Source organism: Tribolium castaneum, chromosome 2 (assembly GCF_031307605.1).
Source record: "Tribolium castaneum strain GA2 chromosome 2, icTriCast1.1, whole genome shotgun sequence".
Lineage (NCBI taxonomy): Eukaryota > Metazoa > Arthropoda > Insecta > Coleoptera > Tenebrionidae > Tribolium > Tribolium castaneum.
The window spans coordinates 21203107-21224288 of record NC_087395.1 but is presented as its reverse complement, the minus strand read 5'-3'; the positions used below and the strand labels follow the sequence as shown (position 1 = coordinate 21224288).

Below are 21182 nucleotides of genomic sequence, written 5' to 3'. Positions count from 1 at the left end.
ATATTTATATTTTTGGATTTTCGAAACTTAGTAACATATTTTTCAGTGACACGCGGAATAAACTTTGCGAGAGGTCAAAATAACAAGATTTGGTGTAAAAAATTGTATTTATTTTTTACCATTTTCGACTTTTTTTCTTGTCACTTTTCACTTTGTTGAGTTAGAAACACAATTATTATGTTGAGGAATTACGTCAAAGATAATCCAAGAATCACTAACTTGATAAAATTACATGGTATTAGCTAAGCTGGTTAAGATGAGATGAGCAAGAATTTCTTTGATTTCGAATGATTTGCAAGTTTTTCGCGTTCTTTTGCGAATTTTATCTAAAAAAATTACGAATTAGTTCAAAAATGCTAACTTTTTTGTCCATTTAAATGCTAGTGTATTTTATAATAAATGACACTCATTCGAACATACGAAAGTCGTTTTATTTAAATAAAAACAAATTAAATTAATACAAATATAAAACTACTCGATACACTAGACTCATCACAAAAATATTTCAATCAACCCTTCTTAAATTTGAGCAAGAGTATACTAATGGTTAAGAAGACAACAATCCAGATCAGTGTTGAGACAAATCCAGCGTAAACTTCGGTGGTTCCAATACCCCAACCCCTGGCAAGAATACACCGCAAGCTCTCCGTCGATTTCGTCAAAGGCAACACGTAGGAAATCCATTGGAGGATGCTATGCATAGCTTCTATAGGCCATATGATGCCACACAGCATCACAATGGGTAAAAAGCTGCCCATGGCCATATAGGTGGCGGATCTTTCGTTATCGCAACTGCACGCGACGACAAATCCTGTAAAAAAATTGTTAGAGAAAGTGATTTTTCGGTAATTTAAATGTATCTTTACCAAAACACATTCCACAAAGGCCAGTGATTACAATAAGTATAATGACGAGAAGCAGATTTCCGTTTTGGGTGATGCCAAAAATGTAAAATGAGAAAATTAAAACCATGGCAGATTGGCCAAACATGACCGCAAATTGAGTGATGACGTGGGAAGAGAGGAGTTCGATTCCACTGATTCCATTAACAAGGGATCGCTCAAGGATTCCTTCGTTTCGTTCCAGTAACATAGCGCCGGAGGTCAAAGCCACTGCCAAGAAGAATATAATCCTGGAAAGAAAATCGGACTATAAAATGTGAATAAACAAACAAGTAGCAAACATTTAAATAGGAATTAGAAAAAATCTGTTACACGATGATCTATCTATACCGACCGGTTACAATAATACACGTGTGGAAAGAAGTGACAGAAAAGCATTGTTACATTTTGCAGACTGAAAATTGTAAGAAATTTGCCATTTTTTTTGTTTTCTTAAATTATTTATAATTCGCATCGCCAGATCAAAGCGAAACTTAAAAAAAACATTTTTAGAGCAATATGGTGTCCCTTTAAAAATTCGCGGTAGTAAAAAAACAAGATGCAAGATAAAAAAAATCTTCACCAAAAAGCAATGTAGTTTGAAAAAATGTTTCGAAATTATTGCTTTAAAGTAAAAATTGTGGGCAAATAATTCGTTAGGTATTACATGCCTTTTGAAATTATGGAAGTGGGAGTGGTTAAAGAGGAATTCTTCAAACAAGTGTCAAAAAAAAATAATTGAATATTGAATTGAACTAAAATATTAAGAAAAATAATAAACAAAACGGTTTCTTTCATTTGTCTTTTGTAAAAAGTCTTTGTTTCGTTAATAAATGTATTATTATTATTATTAATATTATTATTATTATTATTATTATTATTATTATTATTATTATTATTATTATTATTATTATTATTACAATTATTATTATTATTATTATTTCTTTACCATAGGATATTACTTCTAAAATAAACCATTTCCTCCCCCACAAGGTAATTATCTCATTTTAAATAACTGTAACAGAATTTTAACTAGTTTTCATTTTTTATGAAAAACGTAGGTACCTAATATTCAATCCTCACAAAAAAAAACAGTAACATTAATTACAGATGTTCAAAAATTAAAAAAAGGAATTAAGGGATGTTGAAAAATTGGCGCATTAACTCAGTGGTACATTGTTAAGAAGCAAGTATAGATTACGGGAAAATTCTTTAAAAATTTCTGAAGTCCTATTTAAAAAAAATCGAGCTGCAAAGTCATTTTCTTAACTTTTAAGTTTTCATTTTTTATGTTTCACACTAAATAATCGTTCCCTAAGACAACGATCAATTTATTTTTTTGAATTCACTATCAACCATCAGTCCCTAGCAATTTTTGAATTAAAAAAAAATAAAATTCATCAAAAATTCAAAATTTTAAGATGTGCCAACCGTTCAAAAAAAATCCATCAAATTCTAGTTCGATCATGATTGTTAGACAACGTTGCCTCATCGTTTATTAAAATTTATTATCTATCAATAACTCGAATACATAGATTTTTTACTATTTTTAACTTTATACATCTAAGCTCTACTGTATCCCACTGAGATAATGCGTCATTTTTGAACACCCTAATGTATACATACTAAACATAGATCAAGTTAACTTTGTCTACTTGTTTTTAAGAAAAATAAATATATAAAATAATGTACATATCTGTTTTTTATCAAGTTTTTTTCATTTTAATTCACTCAAATAAAAATTAATCTGATTTCTTCGTACTATATTGTTATTACAAAATATCAATTTAGTTGGGTCTAATTATCAGTAACAAAATAATATCTGTTACATTTAAAAAGATATACATAAGAAAGAAAGAGTCTGAATAAATTTAGTACCTAAATTGTATTTTTCTCTTTAATCATTTAACATTTCAAAACTCCAAATTTTCCACAATGAGTTTTCAGAATTTCATTATTGAGACATATGTATACGAAATTGTTTGTTTAGGTCTATCCCAAGATGTTACCCATGATAAACGGAAAGTATTACAAAAGGTGCCGCTTTCAAATTACAATAGTGGGTCAAATGAATGTGTTTAGATTAATTTAGAACCTATAGACCCCAAAAAGTTTGTAACAAAACTTACGTAAGTATGACACCAGGTGCCGCAAAATCTGTGAAGTCTGGATTGCCGTAACCGTAGACTGGCGTTTCCCATCTGATTGGTATTGTTCCGACCTTCGTGTCAATGTTACAGGAACTTAGGTAATCTTTGAAGAAGTCCTCAAAAGCGAAGTACAAGTCTCTTTGAATATAACTGCCGATATTTTCATCTAAAAGAATTAAACAAATTATAGTTACCTATTATTATCTGATTACACTGGTCTGCAAAAAAAATTCCCCCCTGCTTATTATTTTTAGCGTGGTTATTATAAATCTAATGCTTCGGATACAAAAATTATTAACAAAAAAAATAATAATAGTTTTTTTATATAAATTGTTGATTTTACTTACAACCTTAACTGTGAATTATTTAAATTAACTCACTAAAAAAATCTAAATAGTTGCATACCAATAGCGTTTTCTAGGTAATTGTATCGTTTCCATCTTGTGTAATTCGGAAGTAAAATTACCGTTGGGGGCGCCACTGAGCTAGGTCGAAAACAGTAACCATAAATGGCGGGAAAATGTTTATTCGGATATTTTGAGCGTTGTGCGAATTTTGGTGCTTCACAATTATTACATTGCCTATGCGGAATGATTATTGCATCTTTGATGCAAGAAACTTATGTTGACAAATGAGAGATGACGAGGAAAACACGAATAACGAATGACTGTTTGGTTCACTTTCTTTATTGGAAAATTATTACAAAGACATTGAAAAGCCTACCTTTTGGCATAATTTACGTTTAAATATATCAGCAGTTGTTAATCTTTATTGTAGTTTTGTAGATTTACCGCAGCATTTCATGATTTTTTCAGTGTAAAATTCTAACCTAAAATTCATAACACTTCACTAATTTATAGGTTTCTTGAGCCAAACTTTGTGTTCGCTGTGATCCATTACTTATAATCTTTAATTAGACAACTGTTTGATAACACTTTGTAATCAAAATTTAAATATTTTTCACTTTTTATCCACTTTCAAGTTCCAACAATAAATACTTTATACCACGAAAAACTACAGAACCAAAGTCAACGCTAGTATTTACCACCACGTACTTTTAAAGTAATTCTTTCTATTGTAAGTAATTAACACTATACACGCAAAATTGTTGAACAATTCATTAAATGTCAGTTGAACGTGGCATTACGAAAATTTCTTTACTGTTTTCGACATAGTTCAAAAGTCATCACCAGAGGACGTCTAGTTAATTTTATTTCCGAATATTGTCTTGATGACATCTATCTTAATATGTGTATACAATGTCTTTTTAAATGATTCTCATCTAATCGTCTGTGAATTTCCCATGTAAAATCAGAAATACCGCTTTATAAAATTAATGACAGGCATTTAGACACCGAATGTTACCGTTCTTCATTTATTAACTCTCCAAGCTTCGACAATAAAAGCATTTAATTAATTAATTAATTTTACATTTATTACATTTATTAACAGTCCTTGGCAGTTTTTTTAATTAGAAAAATTAAACTTCATCAAAAAAACAAAATTTGTAGAGGTGCCAACAATGGATATTGGGCCGAATGAATAAAATTGAGTATAAGCTTTTGCTCAAAGTAAAAGTATTTTTCAGTAAGTATTTGCTTTAAAGTCGAGAGTATTCTCAAAACAAAGTGAATAAAACAAAGCAAATGATTCTATTAGTAATTAGCAAGAACAATTTTGAAGTAAATGCTCAATGAAAAAAGCATTTGCTTTATTTTTATTCACTTTATTTTGAAAAAAAAATCGATGTCAAAGTAAATACTCGTTAAAAATGATTTTACTTTTAGTAAAAGCTTATAGTATTTACATCCATTATTGTTTAATACTCTATACATTTTAGAGCACTTACTTGCAATATTTGAAGTAAAAGCATTTACTCAATTTTATTCATGCGACCCAATATTTCTTAGGAAAACGTTTCAAAAGTAATTAATTTTTATTGTTGATTAAATTTTAATGCCATCACGATTATTACACAAAGTTGCTACAAATTATTATCATTTATTTAAAATTCGTTATTTATAATTATCAATAACTTTAACACATGGATTTTTTTACTTTAACGTTCTTTGTAAGCATTTTTCTACCACATACCATTAAGTAGGTACGCTGGTTTTTCAGCACGTTTAAATCTTCATATTCATACCAATTTTATTTAAAGAAGGATTTCGTTACAAACCAGTGTTATTTAAGAAAAATAAACTTACTTGACTTGTCCTGATACACCGCAACCGACGACGTGACCAAATCCCAATCGGGCACACTTCGACCTCCATTAATCCTTGACCTCAACGAATCCGAAAAATTACTCGGAAACACTAAAGTTGCCCAAGCTTTCCCGTGCCGCACCTTCTCTTTACCTTCCTCTTCATTTTCGTAAAAACTCTACAACAAGTGATTAGTTTTATTCAAAAACACAATCACACCAAATTACAAGTTCCAAAGTCCGGTTTTTCAAAAAGTGCAAATAGTTACAACTCAGCCGTGTACTGTTACAACCCGGTGTAACTTTACACACTTCAGACTGGTCCAATTCGTAGTTAACTACAGTTAGGGGTAGTCCAGTGGGGTCGTGCCCAATGGACAGACAAAACAGAATTGTTTGGACAACAGGCAGTCCGATTATGAAGGCCATAACAGGCGCATTTCTCCACATCCAGAGGAAGTTCTTCCAAATGAGGGCCCTCATGTGGTTCAGTTTGACGATTTTGAAATAATCCGCGAACGTCATCGGGGGCTCTTCCTCTGGGGGGAGCTCCGGAGGGGCGTTTTCGGTGGGCTCGGGGGCTATGGAGACGCGCCCCCCTCGACTGGACATGGAGACGTTGTCTCCGAACTCTCCGGAAATTTCGCCGACTTCGTCGTCGATCACAGCGGCTTCGTTGATTGTTCCGCTGGGGACTTGGATCGTTTCTGTGACTCCTTGGAGGATGCTAGAGCGACGCCTTTTGCCCATGTTTTGGATGACGCTCAGTTTGAGGAAAACATCTTCGAGGCTTTCGGCCCCAAATTGGGAGATGAGGCGTTCGGGGGATTCCTCGGCCAGGAAATATCCACCGCGCATTAGGCCGATCTAGGGAATTTCGTTTGTCATCAATATAAAAAAATACTATGAAACATGAAGCACTAATTTTACTTTTGTTTGTGATTTATTAGTGCTTCGAATTGTTCATCTAAAACGTTTCGATTTTTTTCCTATAAATGTTTTCAAATGAAAGGACCACAAAGGACCCATCGGTAGGTTTTAAAGTCAGGACCCGAATAAGCACACCACATGTTAAAAATGTTTTTATTAAAAAACTACATTAGGGGCTGGTTTACAGACTCGTTAGATTTAATTTAGAGTTAAACTAATTCGAATAAAGTTACCTTTTAAATGATAAATGTCAAGTTAATCCCGAATTAAAATTTTATTGCAATTAAAATGTTCTGTAAGTCGGCTCTAAGAATCTTAGAAAAGTCAAACTTTTAGTACATTAAAGAAAAAAAGTACAAACTTTGTTGTAAGTAAATGTTTTAAATTTTTTTAACTAAGGCCGGTTTATAGAAGCGTCATTAATTTAATCTACAATTAAATGCATGATTAACTGATCACGTGACCAAATTGAATTTGGTCTATTGGCGTTTTTAACTTTTAATAGCCCAATTTAATTGAGTTTTCTATAAATCGGCTCTTAAGGAAGACTAGCAATAGCAAGACAAAAACAACCTTTAGAAAATTTTTTTTGTGAATGAGATTTTTTTAAAATTACCGCTTTAAAAATTTATTTGGAAGGAAGTGCTAGTTGGAGGCGCCAAAATAGTTTCCGGTTGAAAATTATTATCGATTTTGAATTATGTATAAAAGTAAAAAAGTGTAAAAACACATTATTTTTGATCATTTTGACAGTTCTCTTAATGTTCAAAATGTACCCAACTTAGAAAGTTTGGTCCAACTTTTTGAAAGAAGTTTATCTCCATACCCTGATGGAGACCGCTTTTGAAGCAGTTCACAGTTCTACCAAAATTCATAAGAAAATAACCAACCGCTCCAGTATCAAAATGCAAATTAAAAATTAACATGTTTTTTCAAAAATTTAATTAGTCACTTTGTTGCATTACTACAAAGTATACCTATGGACAAGAAATCGTCGACGTTAACTTATAGTTAACTAAGAAAAAGTGAAAAACCACACTTTACAAGTAAACAATTTACAAATTGGTCAAAATGTTCTTCTACATAAAATTACCTACGATTTTTTTAGAATTTCAGGTAAATTACAAAGACGTGAAAAATGCACTGTGACTCAAGTTGTCCGCCACCTTTTTGGATCTGTGGTAATTCCCGAGATTTGGCGATAGTAGTAAAATTTCCAATGATGTTTATCAAAGCGAAAAGTTTATATGCAGATCAAGGTAATCAACTACAAAACTCGACATTGACATAGGAAGAGAGGTTTAAAATTTCATTAATTATGAGGTCTGACGTATATGAGTTTTTTGTTTAATCGTTAATTTGGTTCGCAAGACCAGAATAATATTTACGGGACGTTAATAAGTTTTAAATTGTTACGTGATGAGTACGCGAAAACAAAAGATCTTAAGACAGGTGATAATTATCGGTTGTATATGACATGTTTTCATAATTATTTTTAAACAGATGCGTTTTTTCATTATTTGTCCTTTGTTTTGCAAAATTTATAAACATGTATGAAGCAACACAACCAAACGCAACCTTTCTTCTTGCAAATTTTTCTAATAATATAATTAAGAATTTGAAAAATGAGTCATCAAAATGTGCGCCTACGCAATTACACAATCTGGAACTTTGCTGGAATATGGTCAAGGAGTTCGCAATATCTGCTGTAAAATAGGTAATAATTCTATTCAGAAGACTGTAATTGCATAAATAACCGTTTTGAAAAATAGTGCTAATGGTGACAATTAATGATATCAGAAGCCTTGAGCATTTACAAGCAAGCTAAATGCAAAACATATTTTTAAACACTTTTTCTATAAATAAAACAATGCTGCATTTTTACTCACCAGATGGGCTTGCCTCGTTTCGTCGATGTAATGGGTCGTAATAATGACCGTTGTCCTTCCGTGTTTGGTAATTTCGACCAAATGGTTCCAAATGTTTTGCCGCAACAGCGGATCTACGCCCACCGTGGGCTCGTCAAGGATCAGCAGTTCGGGTTCATGAATAAGGGTCGCAGCTAAGGACACGCGTCTCTGCTGACCACCGCTCAGGTTTTTTACCAAGCGGTCGGCGTCTGGCAACATCAAAAAACTGACTAGAAATCCGAGTTTGTCTTCGACTTGCTGGGTCGTCATTCCGGAGATCCAGCCGAAGTATTTGAGCGTCTCTCGGATTGTGAATTCGCCATAAAGGGCGATTTCCTGATAAAAATATGTTTAGATAATTGAAAAGTAAACATTTTTTCAACAAAAGTCGTAGCTACTAACTAAATTATTTTCAAATATGCACTTTTTCAAAAATACGCTTCAATACAAACTTATATATTTAAATGGAACTCCTTAAATTTTACTGCATTTTTTGACTGTTGATTTTGCCGAAGAAGCCGAAGAACTTAAAAAACTTTTAAACCAAGTTTAGATCAAGTTTAGGTATAAAAAAGTATACAGGGTGTATCTAAAATACGTGTCTTTATTTTAACTGGTAACAGATTTCAACAAATAAAACATTTTTTCCATTTGTAATTTTTTAATAAATAATTCCCAAATTTACTTAAAATTTGGAAAAAGATAACATATTGAAATGTATACCCGCCTATGAGTACCAAAATATGAGCCGAACTCTTTTTGTTGTGATAGAAACGGACAATTTAAACAATTTAAAACAACAATGAAAATTGTTGCTACGAATACCAACTAATTATTAATTATAACACTGACCGGCGCGTTTGCACAAAAGAAATGGGCAAATCAGTGAAAAATATAAATAAAAATTTTGCAAAAGTAAAAAGTTTTATTCCGTGTTACAATTATCACACGTATTTTTGATACACCCTGTAGAAAATATTCTGACAATTTACATAAAAAACGAATCACATTTTACAAACTTTTTTGATAAGAAAAAGTTCAAAGAATTAGATATAAAAAACTACAGGTTTGTTTGTTTTACAGGAAACTAGGAAAACCTATAGTCTTTTAGACGACTTTTTTTCAAAATTTCGGAACATTATTTAATTGACTTTTATAATTTTATAAGTATAAAACATTCAAAAGTAAAAAAGTGTCTTGTTTATTTGTAATTATTTTTTGGAGATTACAGTGTTTGAAATTAAATTTAGTGATTGTATATTTTGCTAACAAAATGCTACCCCTGCCAGTACGTTAAATACACATTTGTATTTTATGACTCAATTCAATTAATATATATCTTTTAACACTGTTTTACCAAAAGAATATAAATTTAAAAAAAGACCTACAAAAAAATTCCTTGCATCACCTAAAATTATTTTAGGCTATGTTGCAGAAATAAGTTACAATACGAACTTATGTTTTTTTATATGAAAAATCCAAAATCTCACTGCATTTTTGGACTTAGTTTTTAATAATACTGATGATTTTGATCAAAATTTCGATTTTGTTTAATTTTTGAAAAAAATTTTTTTTTTTGACAAAAACACGCATTTTTTTTAAATTTAGTACACAAAAACTAAGGATCTTAGAAAAGTAAAACTTTCACCACTCTAAAGGGAAAAGTTCAAACTTAAACCTATATTAATTATTTAGCGCATTGCAATTAGGAACCTAAACAATTAGGAAGTTTGTTAACACTTGAGTAATTTGAAAAAGTTAAATGTGAAGTGAAGAACACCTATTTTTTGTTTTTGCTTCTGAAAAATTATTAAAATTAAATTATCTGTTTAAATACATTTAGTTTCAAATGCCTAAAGTTTAAAATGCAAGTCATTGTTTTTCAAAGTGGCTTGACTAAAATAGTGTGTTTTTGCAAGAGCTCATGAATCTCCAAAATTACTAGAAGTTTAAGAAAGAGAAAATCTTTAAAAAAGATCTTTTTGAGAAATCAAAAAACACGTAAATTGAAAATTTTGTTGTATTATTATCTTAAACTAAATACCTTTTATAATAAAAAAATTGAAAAAATATCTCATATTAAATTAGAAGGATTAAACACAACGTTAGAATGCTCAAAACATATTTAGGATATAAGTCAATTTAAGTATTTAAGAAATATAAAAATTGTGTCAAATATTTACATTTTTAACAAAACAGATTTGTTTCTAATTTCAAGAAAAGCCCTTAAATATTGCGAGTTAGGGAAGTTTCCTAAGATCCACTCTTTACTAATGATGAATTACAGCCGAAAGCGCTTGAATTTTAATAAAATTTTATACACGGAAGGGTTTGATTTTGAAATCTTCAATACAAATTCCCTTTCAAGGCTTTAGATTAAATGGACCATTTCTACGAGATTAACAAATTCTACCACGTGTTGAATACCAATTAAGCTTAAAATCAACAATGTTAAAAGCTACATCCAAAAATGCAAAAAATATAGGTGTTAAAAAACACATAAGTTTATGTACTTGAAAATATTTTCAGGAGAGTCAAAGAGTTAGTATTTATGGCTTTGGTAAAAAAAGATTAAATTTTTTACATGCAACTCGCTGGGACAGCCCGTATGTTGCCTTGGTCAGTGGCAATCAGTGTCAAAGTACTCATTACTTTTAGCATCGATGGTTGGAAAACCTTCAAAGCCAACCACCAAAAAATTGAAATGAAGCAAGTTTACGAAATTGTCCTACTCTTACTTAATTCAGGTAAAAAATGATTCAGACTTCCAAAAAAAAAAAATTGGAATGTATTTACAAGGTTGCCCCCGTACAAAAATTCTACAACAATTTTAATTAACTGGTTTTCCCAGGAGATCGACCTTTTCTTATGATTTTTACGCATTGCAGACGCAACACGTAAAACCACACAACTGGTTTGCTCATAATCTGTGCAAGTGTTGGGATTACCTACCTGTGGCATATATCCTACACGTGGTCCAGGAACACCGCTTCCTCTGGATCCTGGTGTGCCACCCAACACCCATATTTCTCCCGAATTTAATCGTTTTCTACCAACTATACAATTGAGAAGAGTTGTTTTACCACAACCACTGGCCCCTAATAATCCATATCTGGAAAGAAATTGATTTATTGTAGTTTAGTCCGAGGCTTGAAAATTAATAAGTAACATTACAAATTCAGTGGTTCGGTTTTAAATAACAACGTTTAAATTAACTTTTTTGTAATGTTTGTTGCATTTTATTTACTTTAACATAATTTATTGAGCTTAGCATTAAATGTTAAAATTTTTAAATAAATTTGTACACAATTGAGAGTTTTATTATACAAAACGATAAAGAGATTGTTTATCTTCGAGTGAAAAGTTTAAGTTCAAGAGTTTAAGTTTTTTAACGGAAGCATAAAAAACGTTACATAAAATCAAAAATAAAAAAATTGAATTGAGGCAGCTTAAAAAAATAATTCCCGATTAACTTGATATTTTCTCATTGCAAAATAAATATCAACTTAACTCGAACTACTTTAATTCTTTATTAAATTCTAAGTTTACTTTTTGTTTTTTTCAAAATTATTAATATTTTTTGGGGAGTTGCAATATAGAAGTTAGAATGTCTCTTTAATGTCAAACACCATAAAAATAAAATTTTAAATGGAACACCCTATTTTTTATTTTTGCTTCTATACTGTCATTCAAAAAATAATTAACACATAAATGTCTCTTATTGACTATTGTTGCAGTATTCGAAATGGTAAACGTTAAAATCCCCATAACAACATGCTCCCTGTATGTTAAAAAATAGTGTGATACTTTTTTGATGAAAATTCAACAGTTGCTGCTGTTTGCCCTACCATGAGAATAATATAAAGTTGTAGGAAATGTAAATAACCAACTTTAAACTTTATGTAAATATTGTATACATAAATAAAATAAGCAGAAAGTAAACTATTTTATAAAAAAAACAAACAAAAAAAAATACAGAATACACTAAAAAGATAAATAGATAGAAACTGTTATTTATATTCATTCACAATTAAATTTCTACAAATTTAACTACTTACAACACTAATATCTTACTTGACGAAAATGTTAGTTTAAAATCATAGAAATTGTTTCTTCTGATACCGTGTAATAGCGGTAATATAAAGCGATTATTTTATTTTTTGATTTTCGTAACATTAGCTCCTTTTACTTGTAAAGTGAGTAAAAAAGGTACAATGATACTTATTTGAATAATTTCAAGTTCAAAAAGGATCCAAATCGAAAAAAAATCTAAAAAAGTGCCGGGTTTTGAAACTGTGTTCACTTTCATAAAAACCATTGTGGTGGAATTGACTAACCTGTTACCATGACAACTCATATAAAAGTTAATGCCAAGAGTACCCAATTTCCACCACAATGGTTTTTATGAAAGTGAACCGAATGTAACTAACATAACGAGCCTTTTGTCTACTCCTAAACTACTGCTTCATAAAAGTAATCAAAAATGGAAAATAACCTGTCATTTTACACAACTTTTACGTAAATTAAACTATATTTCGAGTGCAAAATGGATCCAAATCCAAGTTTTGATAAAAAAAAGTAAAATTTTGTAACTACACTTTTTGAACTATTTCACCTCTACGTAATTTATTTTACCGGAATTTATATCAGTAATCCTTGAAACCCAGTTTATTTCGAATTTAGGTATAAAAAAGTTATCGAAAATAAACTGACAATTTACGTAACTGATTGACATTTTACAAACATTATTGATAATGAATTACAAAAAATTACAAGTTTTGGTTGTTTTAACAATATCATGTAGAGAAATTTCATAGACCCAAAAGCGTTCACAGGTAAAAAAGTGTTTTGTTAAGTTGCTATAATTTTTTGGTGACTGAAGTGTTTGAAATTAAATTTGTTCAAAGTGCAACTCGTGCAACTAAATGAAATTTTTATTTTAATATTCAACTCAACGAATGCAGATTAAAACTGCTTTACCAAAAGAATAACAAAGAAAAAGCGTTTTGAGAATTGAAGAACTACGAAACAAAGTGATTAGGACTTTCCAAATCTTTTTTCATATTTTTTATTGGAATACTGAAAATTACATTGTCAGCTGGTCAACTGTCTGTGTGATAAACTACACTGACTTATTTGCTTATTTTGGAGTTTGAATGGTTTGGAAGTACACAATAATATTATGTTAATTAATTACAATTTTGTTCATAGATAATAGAATAGAAGCCAACATTTTTTACAAAATAATTTGATATTAAAATTCTGCACCAAACAATGCACCAATTTTTTTTTTAAATAGACAATTTAGTGAAAAACTATGAACCAATTTTTAGTTATTTTTTAACAGAAGTCTCTAAAGTGAAGATTTGTAAAAAAAAATCTAATGTGGCCTAGTCGCCAAATTATAAATATTTCGAAAAAGTGAAGTAGTTTTTCAAAAATGGTTATCTTTTGAATATTTGATGAAAAAATGTGAAAAAAATTAATGGTGAAGCAAAAGGCTATTTAAAGTGGAATATTTTGAAAAGTACATATAATTAATATAATTTTAAAGTAAAAATAATATAACAGGCTTTTGAGGCTTTTGTATATTATTACCAGCTATTTATTCAAAGTTGGAAACAATTTAAAAACACTTAGGTTGTAAGATGAAATTGGTTATCTTAAGCATTACCTCCAAGAATTTTAACAAAAAACATTTCATTTACCTAATTGATCATCGGACAAAAGTTTTCGCTGGTCCTGGCTCGCCTTGTATTTCAAGGATAATCCAAAAGTTTCAGCGTTCAATCCGAACTTTTACAAGAAAATATCTGGCAATTTATTCACGTTGTATGTAAATACAAAAAATGATCTTATAAACAGTAAAAAAAACTCGGAATCCTGCTAGTAATTCTGTCCAAAACAAAACACAGTAAACAGGAAATAAGCAGCAAAACCTGTTCCATTTACTTTTAAAGTTGAATAATAATTATTTGAATTTTCGCTATACTTACATGGCACCTTTCGGCACGGTCATGTTCAACCCATCTAAAATAACGTAGGGGTTGCTTTTGGTGCCGTATCTTTTGTAAGCTCGTCGAACACAAACGGCCTGCTGTCGACGAGTTTGTACTGTGGACATTTGGGCTTTAAACTGCCTCCTGCGCAGTTCCAGATCGCTTGGTCCTTCCGGCATTGTGATTCTTTACTGGAAAGAAAAATCGTAACATTGTACAAAATTTTGGCTGTGGAAGAAAACGACGTGCGTCACGCTAATTGTTCATTGTTAGTCAAAGGTGAGTAAATGTGTTTTAAATGTACACTTTGGTATCAATTATGTGTTCTTCCAAAGAATTTCGACGTGTTTGCAGACGTCCTTGAACATTGACACTCAAATACAAATTGTTCGGCGATCGTGAACTTCATTCGATTATTTACAATTGCATAATACGTGTGTACATTTGTATTCAAATTACACAAAGCTATTGATAATTCACCGCTAATCGGATTATCCATTTGCATAAAACTGCTAATTGAGAATTTATTTATAGGCAATGTACATAAACTTTTAAGTAACTCATCTTCTGTACAATTTTTACGATAATTATTGCAAAAGGTGAAATGTTGCAAAATATGGATCGTGTCATACTTGTCGGTATGTAATTAATACAACATAATTCTTTAATTATGTTCTGGCATTAAATCACTTCGACATGGACATCATGATACTAATAAATAACTTACATGTCTTGCTGATGTACGTAAAGACCAATTACAGGAAAATTATTTAAAAAATATAAGCACCTATTTTCTTTGGTAATAATAATAATTGTAAAAAATACCGTTTAATTGCACGTGTGAAGAGGACAACACGGACAGGTTTGTAAATGTGGGATTATTTTTAAAATCGTCGAAAAACACGATACTGAGAACAACAATGTTTATGTATGATGTTTCACGTGCCACGTGTGGGACTTTTTAATAAATTACAAATTTGACTTAGGTAGTTTTTTTGTAAAGTGATTAAACATAGAATTTCAATTAGCATTGAGACTTATTTTAACTAACTTCCAGTATTTAGTTGTTACTTTACAACAATATATGTGGCAGGTTAATCGGTTTAGTTGGCAAAACCACAGTCTCTACTGTTATAATTTATTAATTTCTTTTGATTTTTGTGACTTGAGATGTTTCAACTACTTTGATTCTTTGTAACTTATTGGGAAAAAAAGCTAAAAGTCTTCGTAACGCATTTATTGGTACAAATATTGTGTACCTGCTTATAAAAATTCTCTAGATACAATTTGTTAAAAAAACAAAACTTATTGTCAAAAGGGTACAAAAGTATAAATGGTGGTACATGAGAGCACATTTTTTTAGTGCAGTTAAAAATAAGTATGTAGTACATTTTTTTCTAGATGTCCGGAAGTTTAATTGATTTTTCTTGGATTTAATTTAAAATTGTATTCTGCTTTATAAGTTTGTTTCTTAATTAAATATTAAAGACTCTGTCTAATTTCCATGCTCGACTCTTTTTTATTATAATAAAAATTATTATTATAAATTTATATTTTATTTTAAATTTTAGAGGAAGTGTGGTTAATGCCCCCCCCCAAAAAGAAAGGACAAAAAATTACTAAACAGCTAGATATGTAGTAATAAACAAAATATGAACGACAAAATGCTTAAAATTAATGACAAAAAATCAAATTAACGACAGCAAAAGTGATGAAATAACATTTTTTAATTTTAACATTTTACAATTTAGAAAATATATGTATATATTTTTTTGATAACAAAAACACAAAAAACAAGAAACAGTGAAATTGAAAAAATGGAACTAAATTAAAAGCTAATAGAATAAAAACATAAACAACAAATGGTCACACCGAAGTAAGAGATTGCTTTTAATAGTTTGTATTTTTCTACACATGTTAGTTTTTAAAGATTTGTTTTTGAATTATTCTTGTTATGCAAACTATGGCGTGAACATCTGTCTTGGTTGTTGTAAAATTGAATTAATACTTTAAAATCATTAAAAAGACCTATTTTGTCATGCCAGTACTAGATACAGGGTGATTTTGAAGGTAAAAAAATCTAAAAACTAATAGTTGCGCCGAATTTGGCGTTGTGTTTCTCTATGTTTATGTTTTTTAGAATTTTTCTGTTCTTTTATTTACCTTTAATTAAAATTAATTAATTAAAAATATTAACATCAATAAAATTAATCCAATTTACTCAAAAAAAAATTATTTCTAGTGTTATTCCAAAACAACGATGCTTAAATATAGTGTTTTTAAACAAAGAAATTTTATAAATATTTTTGCTAGCACCAAAAGTGTTTATTTTAATTTTTAATCTATACTTGATTAAGTATTTTTGCGGTTGGCAACATTTTTTTACGTATTTTTATCATAAAACAACATTTAAGTACAAGAAATGATATCGATTTTTGTGGCACTATTAACTACCAAATCAACTAATTAGTTTTAATTAGAGGCATTATAGGTAAGAAATCGTAGAAAAATTCTGAAAAAATTCGCAGACAGAAAAAATACAAAATAGGTATTTAATAGCTAAATTGTCTGCGACTTATTAGTTTTTATATATCTATAAAAAAATACTTTTAGTATTCTCATCCTGTACATATTATCTAAAAAATTCAAACTTGTTCAAATATTTGTGGTAGTATTTTAGTGTTTTCAACCACCTACATTAAAATTTCAGCTAACTTATGAGTTATGAGTTATGACTTTAAAGTTATGTGTCGTTTGGTATATGATGGTTGTAATGGTATAACTGCTAGAAAACACTATACATTCTCAAGCAATAAATTTGAAAATAATTTACTAAGTATTATAAAATCGGTTGCAATCAGCTAATTTTATATTAGCATATTTACATGTAAAATTTCTGATTTAGTTTCAGGTTTGTGACCGGTTGAAATCAGGAAGTTGAAAGAATATTTAAAAAAACTAATAAATTTTATTGAAACTACCTATTTAATTTTTTTACTAATAATAATTAATAAATAAGCATGTCATAGTTTTTAATACACTACGAATTCTTTTTTAATTTTTAGTTAATAGTAATAATACAGTATTACCCAGCTTTAGAAGTGTGTACAAGGTAAGTCCATTACAATTTTTACCGAAAATATAAATTTGCATATGTTGTTTGCAAATCCTCCAACAAAACTAGTTTAGCTAACCAAGGTAAGTTCACATTTTATTTGAGAAGACCTCATGTGATTTGGCTGAGAATCATTCAAAGACAACAAAATGCAAAAAATTTAATAAATCGCAATTTACACAACAATAAAGCATTTAAATGTAAATGCGTTACCTGTCGGTGTATGTTTTCTGTATTCTTTTACATTCTTAACACTATTTTCAAATTTAATGCGTATTAGCTAAGTGCTGAACACGGTCTTACTTGTTCTTCTGTTCATTAACCGATAAAATCAGAAGGTTGCACCAAAAATAAAACAATGTATTAAATATTTATAAACAGAAAATGCCAATATTTAAATTGTGCGATTCGTCACTGTCAAGTAATTCCCAGAAAACATTTTTTATGAACTTTGATTTTTAATTTTGTGTTACGAAATTAAGACAATACAACAATTAGGTGTAAAAGCAACAGCACGAAGCGAAGAAGTAGGTCATATTAGATTTATATAATAGCTATAGAATCGATTATCTTGTAACATCCTTATGCAATTAAAAATTAATTTACAAAAAAATGGAAAATTGGTACATTCTTTTGAATTATTTAATGTAGACCAGGGACGGTTATTATTAAGTCCACTATAATTAATTCAGCCACTATCTTATTGATTTCATTCAAGGTAAGGTTATTGATGAAATTTTCTTCTGTATGTCAAGTTTATGTCTGCCTGTCTGGTGGGTCGTTTCGCAGAATTTGTAACACTTAGAATGAAACTTGGAAAACATATTTTTATGCCATTGATTGTCTAATTTTCATAACAATAACTAACAATTGGATAAATTGCCCAATTTAGCCATTACTACAATTTTCAAGACGAACAATACCTGGAAAATCGTTTCAGAAAACTTAACTAAATTACTGTAATATTGTTGTTTCGTTTGCTAAAAATTTGACGACGTTTCCGTGTTTACTTTTCATTTAATACAAGCTGGACAAATGATTCCATGACATATTACATCAATAAAATGCGTAATTTGCGATTTTATGAACCTGTGACTAATGTTAAATATTTAAAAATTCATTAGTGACTTTCCAATTTGCAGCGGAATTTGATAATGCCTAGTTAAATGCTACATAAATTTAACGGCTCGTAGCATGAGGTCTTACTGCTTCCGATGAATTAAATAATTGTTGCAGTAACGCAGTTTTTCGCAACGTATCGAGGAAATTAGCACATCTATTATTTCAATTCAAAACTTAGCCGCGATTGCACACTGTTTTAATAACATGTATTTGTTGCACAAATTGTTTGGAAACCGAGTTCTTACCTGGACGAGTCCGAAAATTCCAAAATTTCTAGCACCCACTAACAAAGCGACCACTCTCTACAACAATTCGAATGTTTTGTTTTTGAATCATTTGAAGATTTAATGACGAGCGCCAAGTTCAGCAGTGGGGAAGTCCATGGTCACATGGGCAACTAATCGACGAATGCCTGCACCTGGAGGACCCCAGCAAACCAATCGCAGGAGAGAAGCAACCTCTACCTGCGTAGAAAAAATTATAAAGAATTCCAAACTACTATTTGGTTTTTTTGGCTCTTTGCGTCAGCAGAGTGAAGACCATTGTTGATTACTGTTATACGAAATTATGAAGCCCCCCATTTCGGCAAGTTCCACCATGAAAACCATGGTCACAGCATGAAAAGTCCAGAGATTACAAAATACGAGTGTCCAGCGTAGGTCAGGTTCAGTTCAATAACATTTTTGTCGCTTCTTTTAAAATTCGATGCCCAAGTATTTACATAATATGGTCGTTAAGTTTGTTGATGGTTATCTAATTTTTGATAAAGTAATTATTTCTGCATGGGTGCAAAAACAACTTTTTGTTAATGTGTAAAGTGTACTTGACTTAGGTAGATAATTATTAATTATTATCTCGTGACGTTTTTTTCATTCATGGACTGCTTGCTCACCTATACTTATGATGGTATAAATACAAATTTACGTAAACGCGAGTGATATTCAATAAGACGTTACTTTGAAACAAGCAAATTAGAACTAGAATTACGCAATTGAATATTTCCATGAACAGGTGACAATAATTGAATTGATTTTTGAGCCGCATTATTTTTAATATGAACAAGACACTGGATATGTGTTTAATGGGTATGGAGAAAACCAGTTTTGTTTCATGGTGTACCCGTGCAAAACAAAAAATAAGCTTTTTTAATACACGGAGTGAGTCTGCGAAAAGTATAATTTTACTATACTATTTCAAAAACTAATTATACCACCGAATTCAACGTTTGCTACCAAATAGTTCATAATTTACTCAATGCATGTGATTTTTTTCAAAATTGAATAATTAATATTTTTATATTTTTAATTAATTCATTTTCATTATAAGGAACCGTAGAAAAATTCTGAAAAATTTACTTGCGCAGAGAAACACAAAATTCTGTGTGATTAGTTTTTGAGATATACAGGGTGCTCAAAAACTGGCGCACCAACTTAATGGTACGTTTTTGAGAAGTATGTGTGGATTACAGGAAAAATCTTGAAAAGATTCCTAAAGTCGTATTTTAAAAAATCTATAGCTATAAACTTATTTTGTTAACTTCTTCAGTTTTTATTATTCTTTAATGTTTTTATGTTTCACACCAAGTAATCGTTCCCTAGCAAAACGATGAATAATTATTTTTAAATTTACTATCAAACTTTAACAATTTTTTTAAATTAAAAAAAAATAAAATTTATCAAAAAAATCACAATTTGTAGATGTGCCAACACTGGGCATTATTTCCTAGGAAACCATTTCAAAAATAATTTATTTCTATTCGGAAATAAAATTAACTAGACGCCCTCTGGTAATGACTTTTGAACTATGTCGAAAACAGTAAAGAAATTTTCGTAATGCCACATTTAACTGACATTTAATGAATTGTTCAACAATTTTGCGTGTATAGTGTTATTGCTTACAATAGAAAGAATTACTTTAAAAGTACGTGGTGGTAAATACTAGCGTTGACTTTGGTTCTGTAGTTTTTCGTGGTATAAAGTGTTTATTGTTGGAACTTGAAAGTGGATAAAAAGTGAAAAATATTTAAATTTTAATTACAAAGTGTTATCAAACAGTTGTCTAATTAAAGACTATAAGTAATGGATCAAAGCGAACACAAAGTTTGGCTCAAGAAACCAATAAATTAGTGAAGTGTTATGAATTTTAGGTTAGAATTTTCCATTGAAAAAATCATGAAATGCTGCGGTAAATCTACAAAACTACAATAAAGATTAACAACTGCTGATACATTTAAACGTAAATTATGCCAAAAGGTAGGCTTTTCAATGTCTTTGTAATAATTTTCCAATAAAGAAAGTGAACCAAACAGTCATTCGTTATTCGTGTTTTCCTCGTCATCTCTCATTTGTCAACATAAGTTTCTTGCTTCAAAGATGCAATAATCATTCCGCATAGGCAATGTAATAATTGTGAAGCCCCAAAATTCGTACAACGCTCAAAATATCCGAATAAACATTTTCCCGCCATTTATGGTTACTGTTTTCGACCTAGCTCAGTGGCGCCCCCAACGGTAATTTTACTTCCGAATTGTTGATCAAATTCTATTAAGATCATGACTGTTAGACAACGTTGCCACAATTCATTTATTGAAAATTCGTTATTTATCAATAATTTTATTACAAAGAATTTTTTTACTATTTTCACCTTTATATGTAAGCACCCGGTATACAGGGTGTCTGTTTTTCGAACGCTAACATGAGGGTGGCATAAGGATCTCAGTTATAAGAGATACGAGGTTGGTTAGATTAGGGTAAAGTTGCGCATTTTTATGGTGAACAATTATCTAAAAAAAAATTTGATCTGTCATTTTGAGTGTGTCAATTATTGAAAAAACAGGAAATTTGTAATTTTCGTTTTTATTTTTTCAAGT

General features: G+C 30.0%; 1 protein-coding gene across 1 annotated transcript; it reads right to left on the bottom strand.

Annotated features, from left to right (window-relative positions):
- Positions 1-413: 413 nt before the first annotated feature.
- osy (oskyddad) lies at positions 414-18713 on the bottom strand. Its single transcript, XM_962266.5, has 9 exons — positions 18559-18713; positions 14074-14267; positions 11030-11189; positions 8057-8413; positions 5466-6104; positions 5239-5416; positions 3011-3197; positions 867-1132; positions 414-811 (listed from the first exon to the last, which is right to left on the bottom strand). Exons 2-9 carry the CDS (start codon positions 14253-14255, stop codon positions 510-512), a joined length of 2271 nt encoding a protein of 756 aa, XP_967359.1. The 5' UTR covers positions 14256-14267; positions 18559-18713; the 3' UTR covers positions 414-509.
- Positions 18714-21182: the final 2469 nt, after the last annotated feature.

Bases quoted from the DNA above. Each gene is read 5' to 3' on its own strand.
- osy (XM_962266.5), bottom strand. From the start codon at position 14,255: ATGCCGGAAGGACCAAGCGATCTGGAACTGCGCAGGAGGCAGTTTAAA. The intron at 8,414-11,029 runs GTAGGTAATCCC...TATTTTTATCAG, and splicing joins GTGTAGGATATATGCCACAG to GAAATCGCCCTTTATGGCGA. The intron at 1,133-3,010 runs GTAAGTTTTGTT...TTTTCTTTCCAG, and splicing joins GCACCTGGTGTCATACTTAC to GATTATATTCTTCTTGGCAG.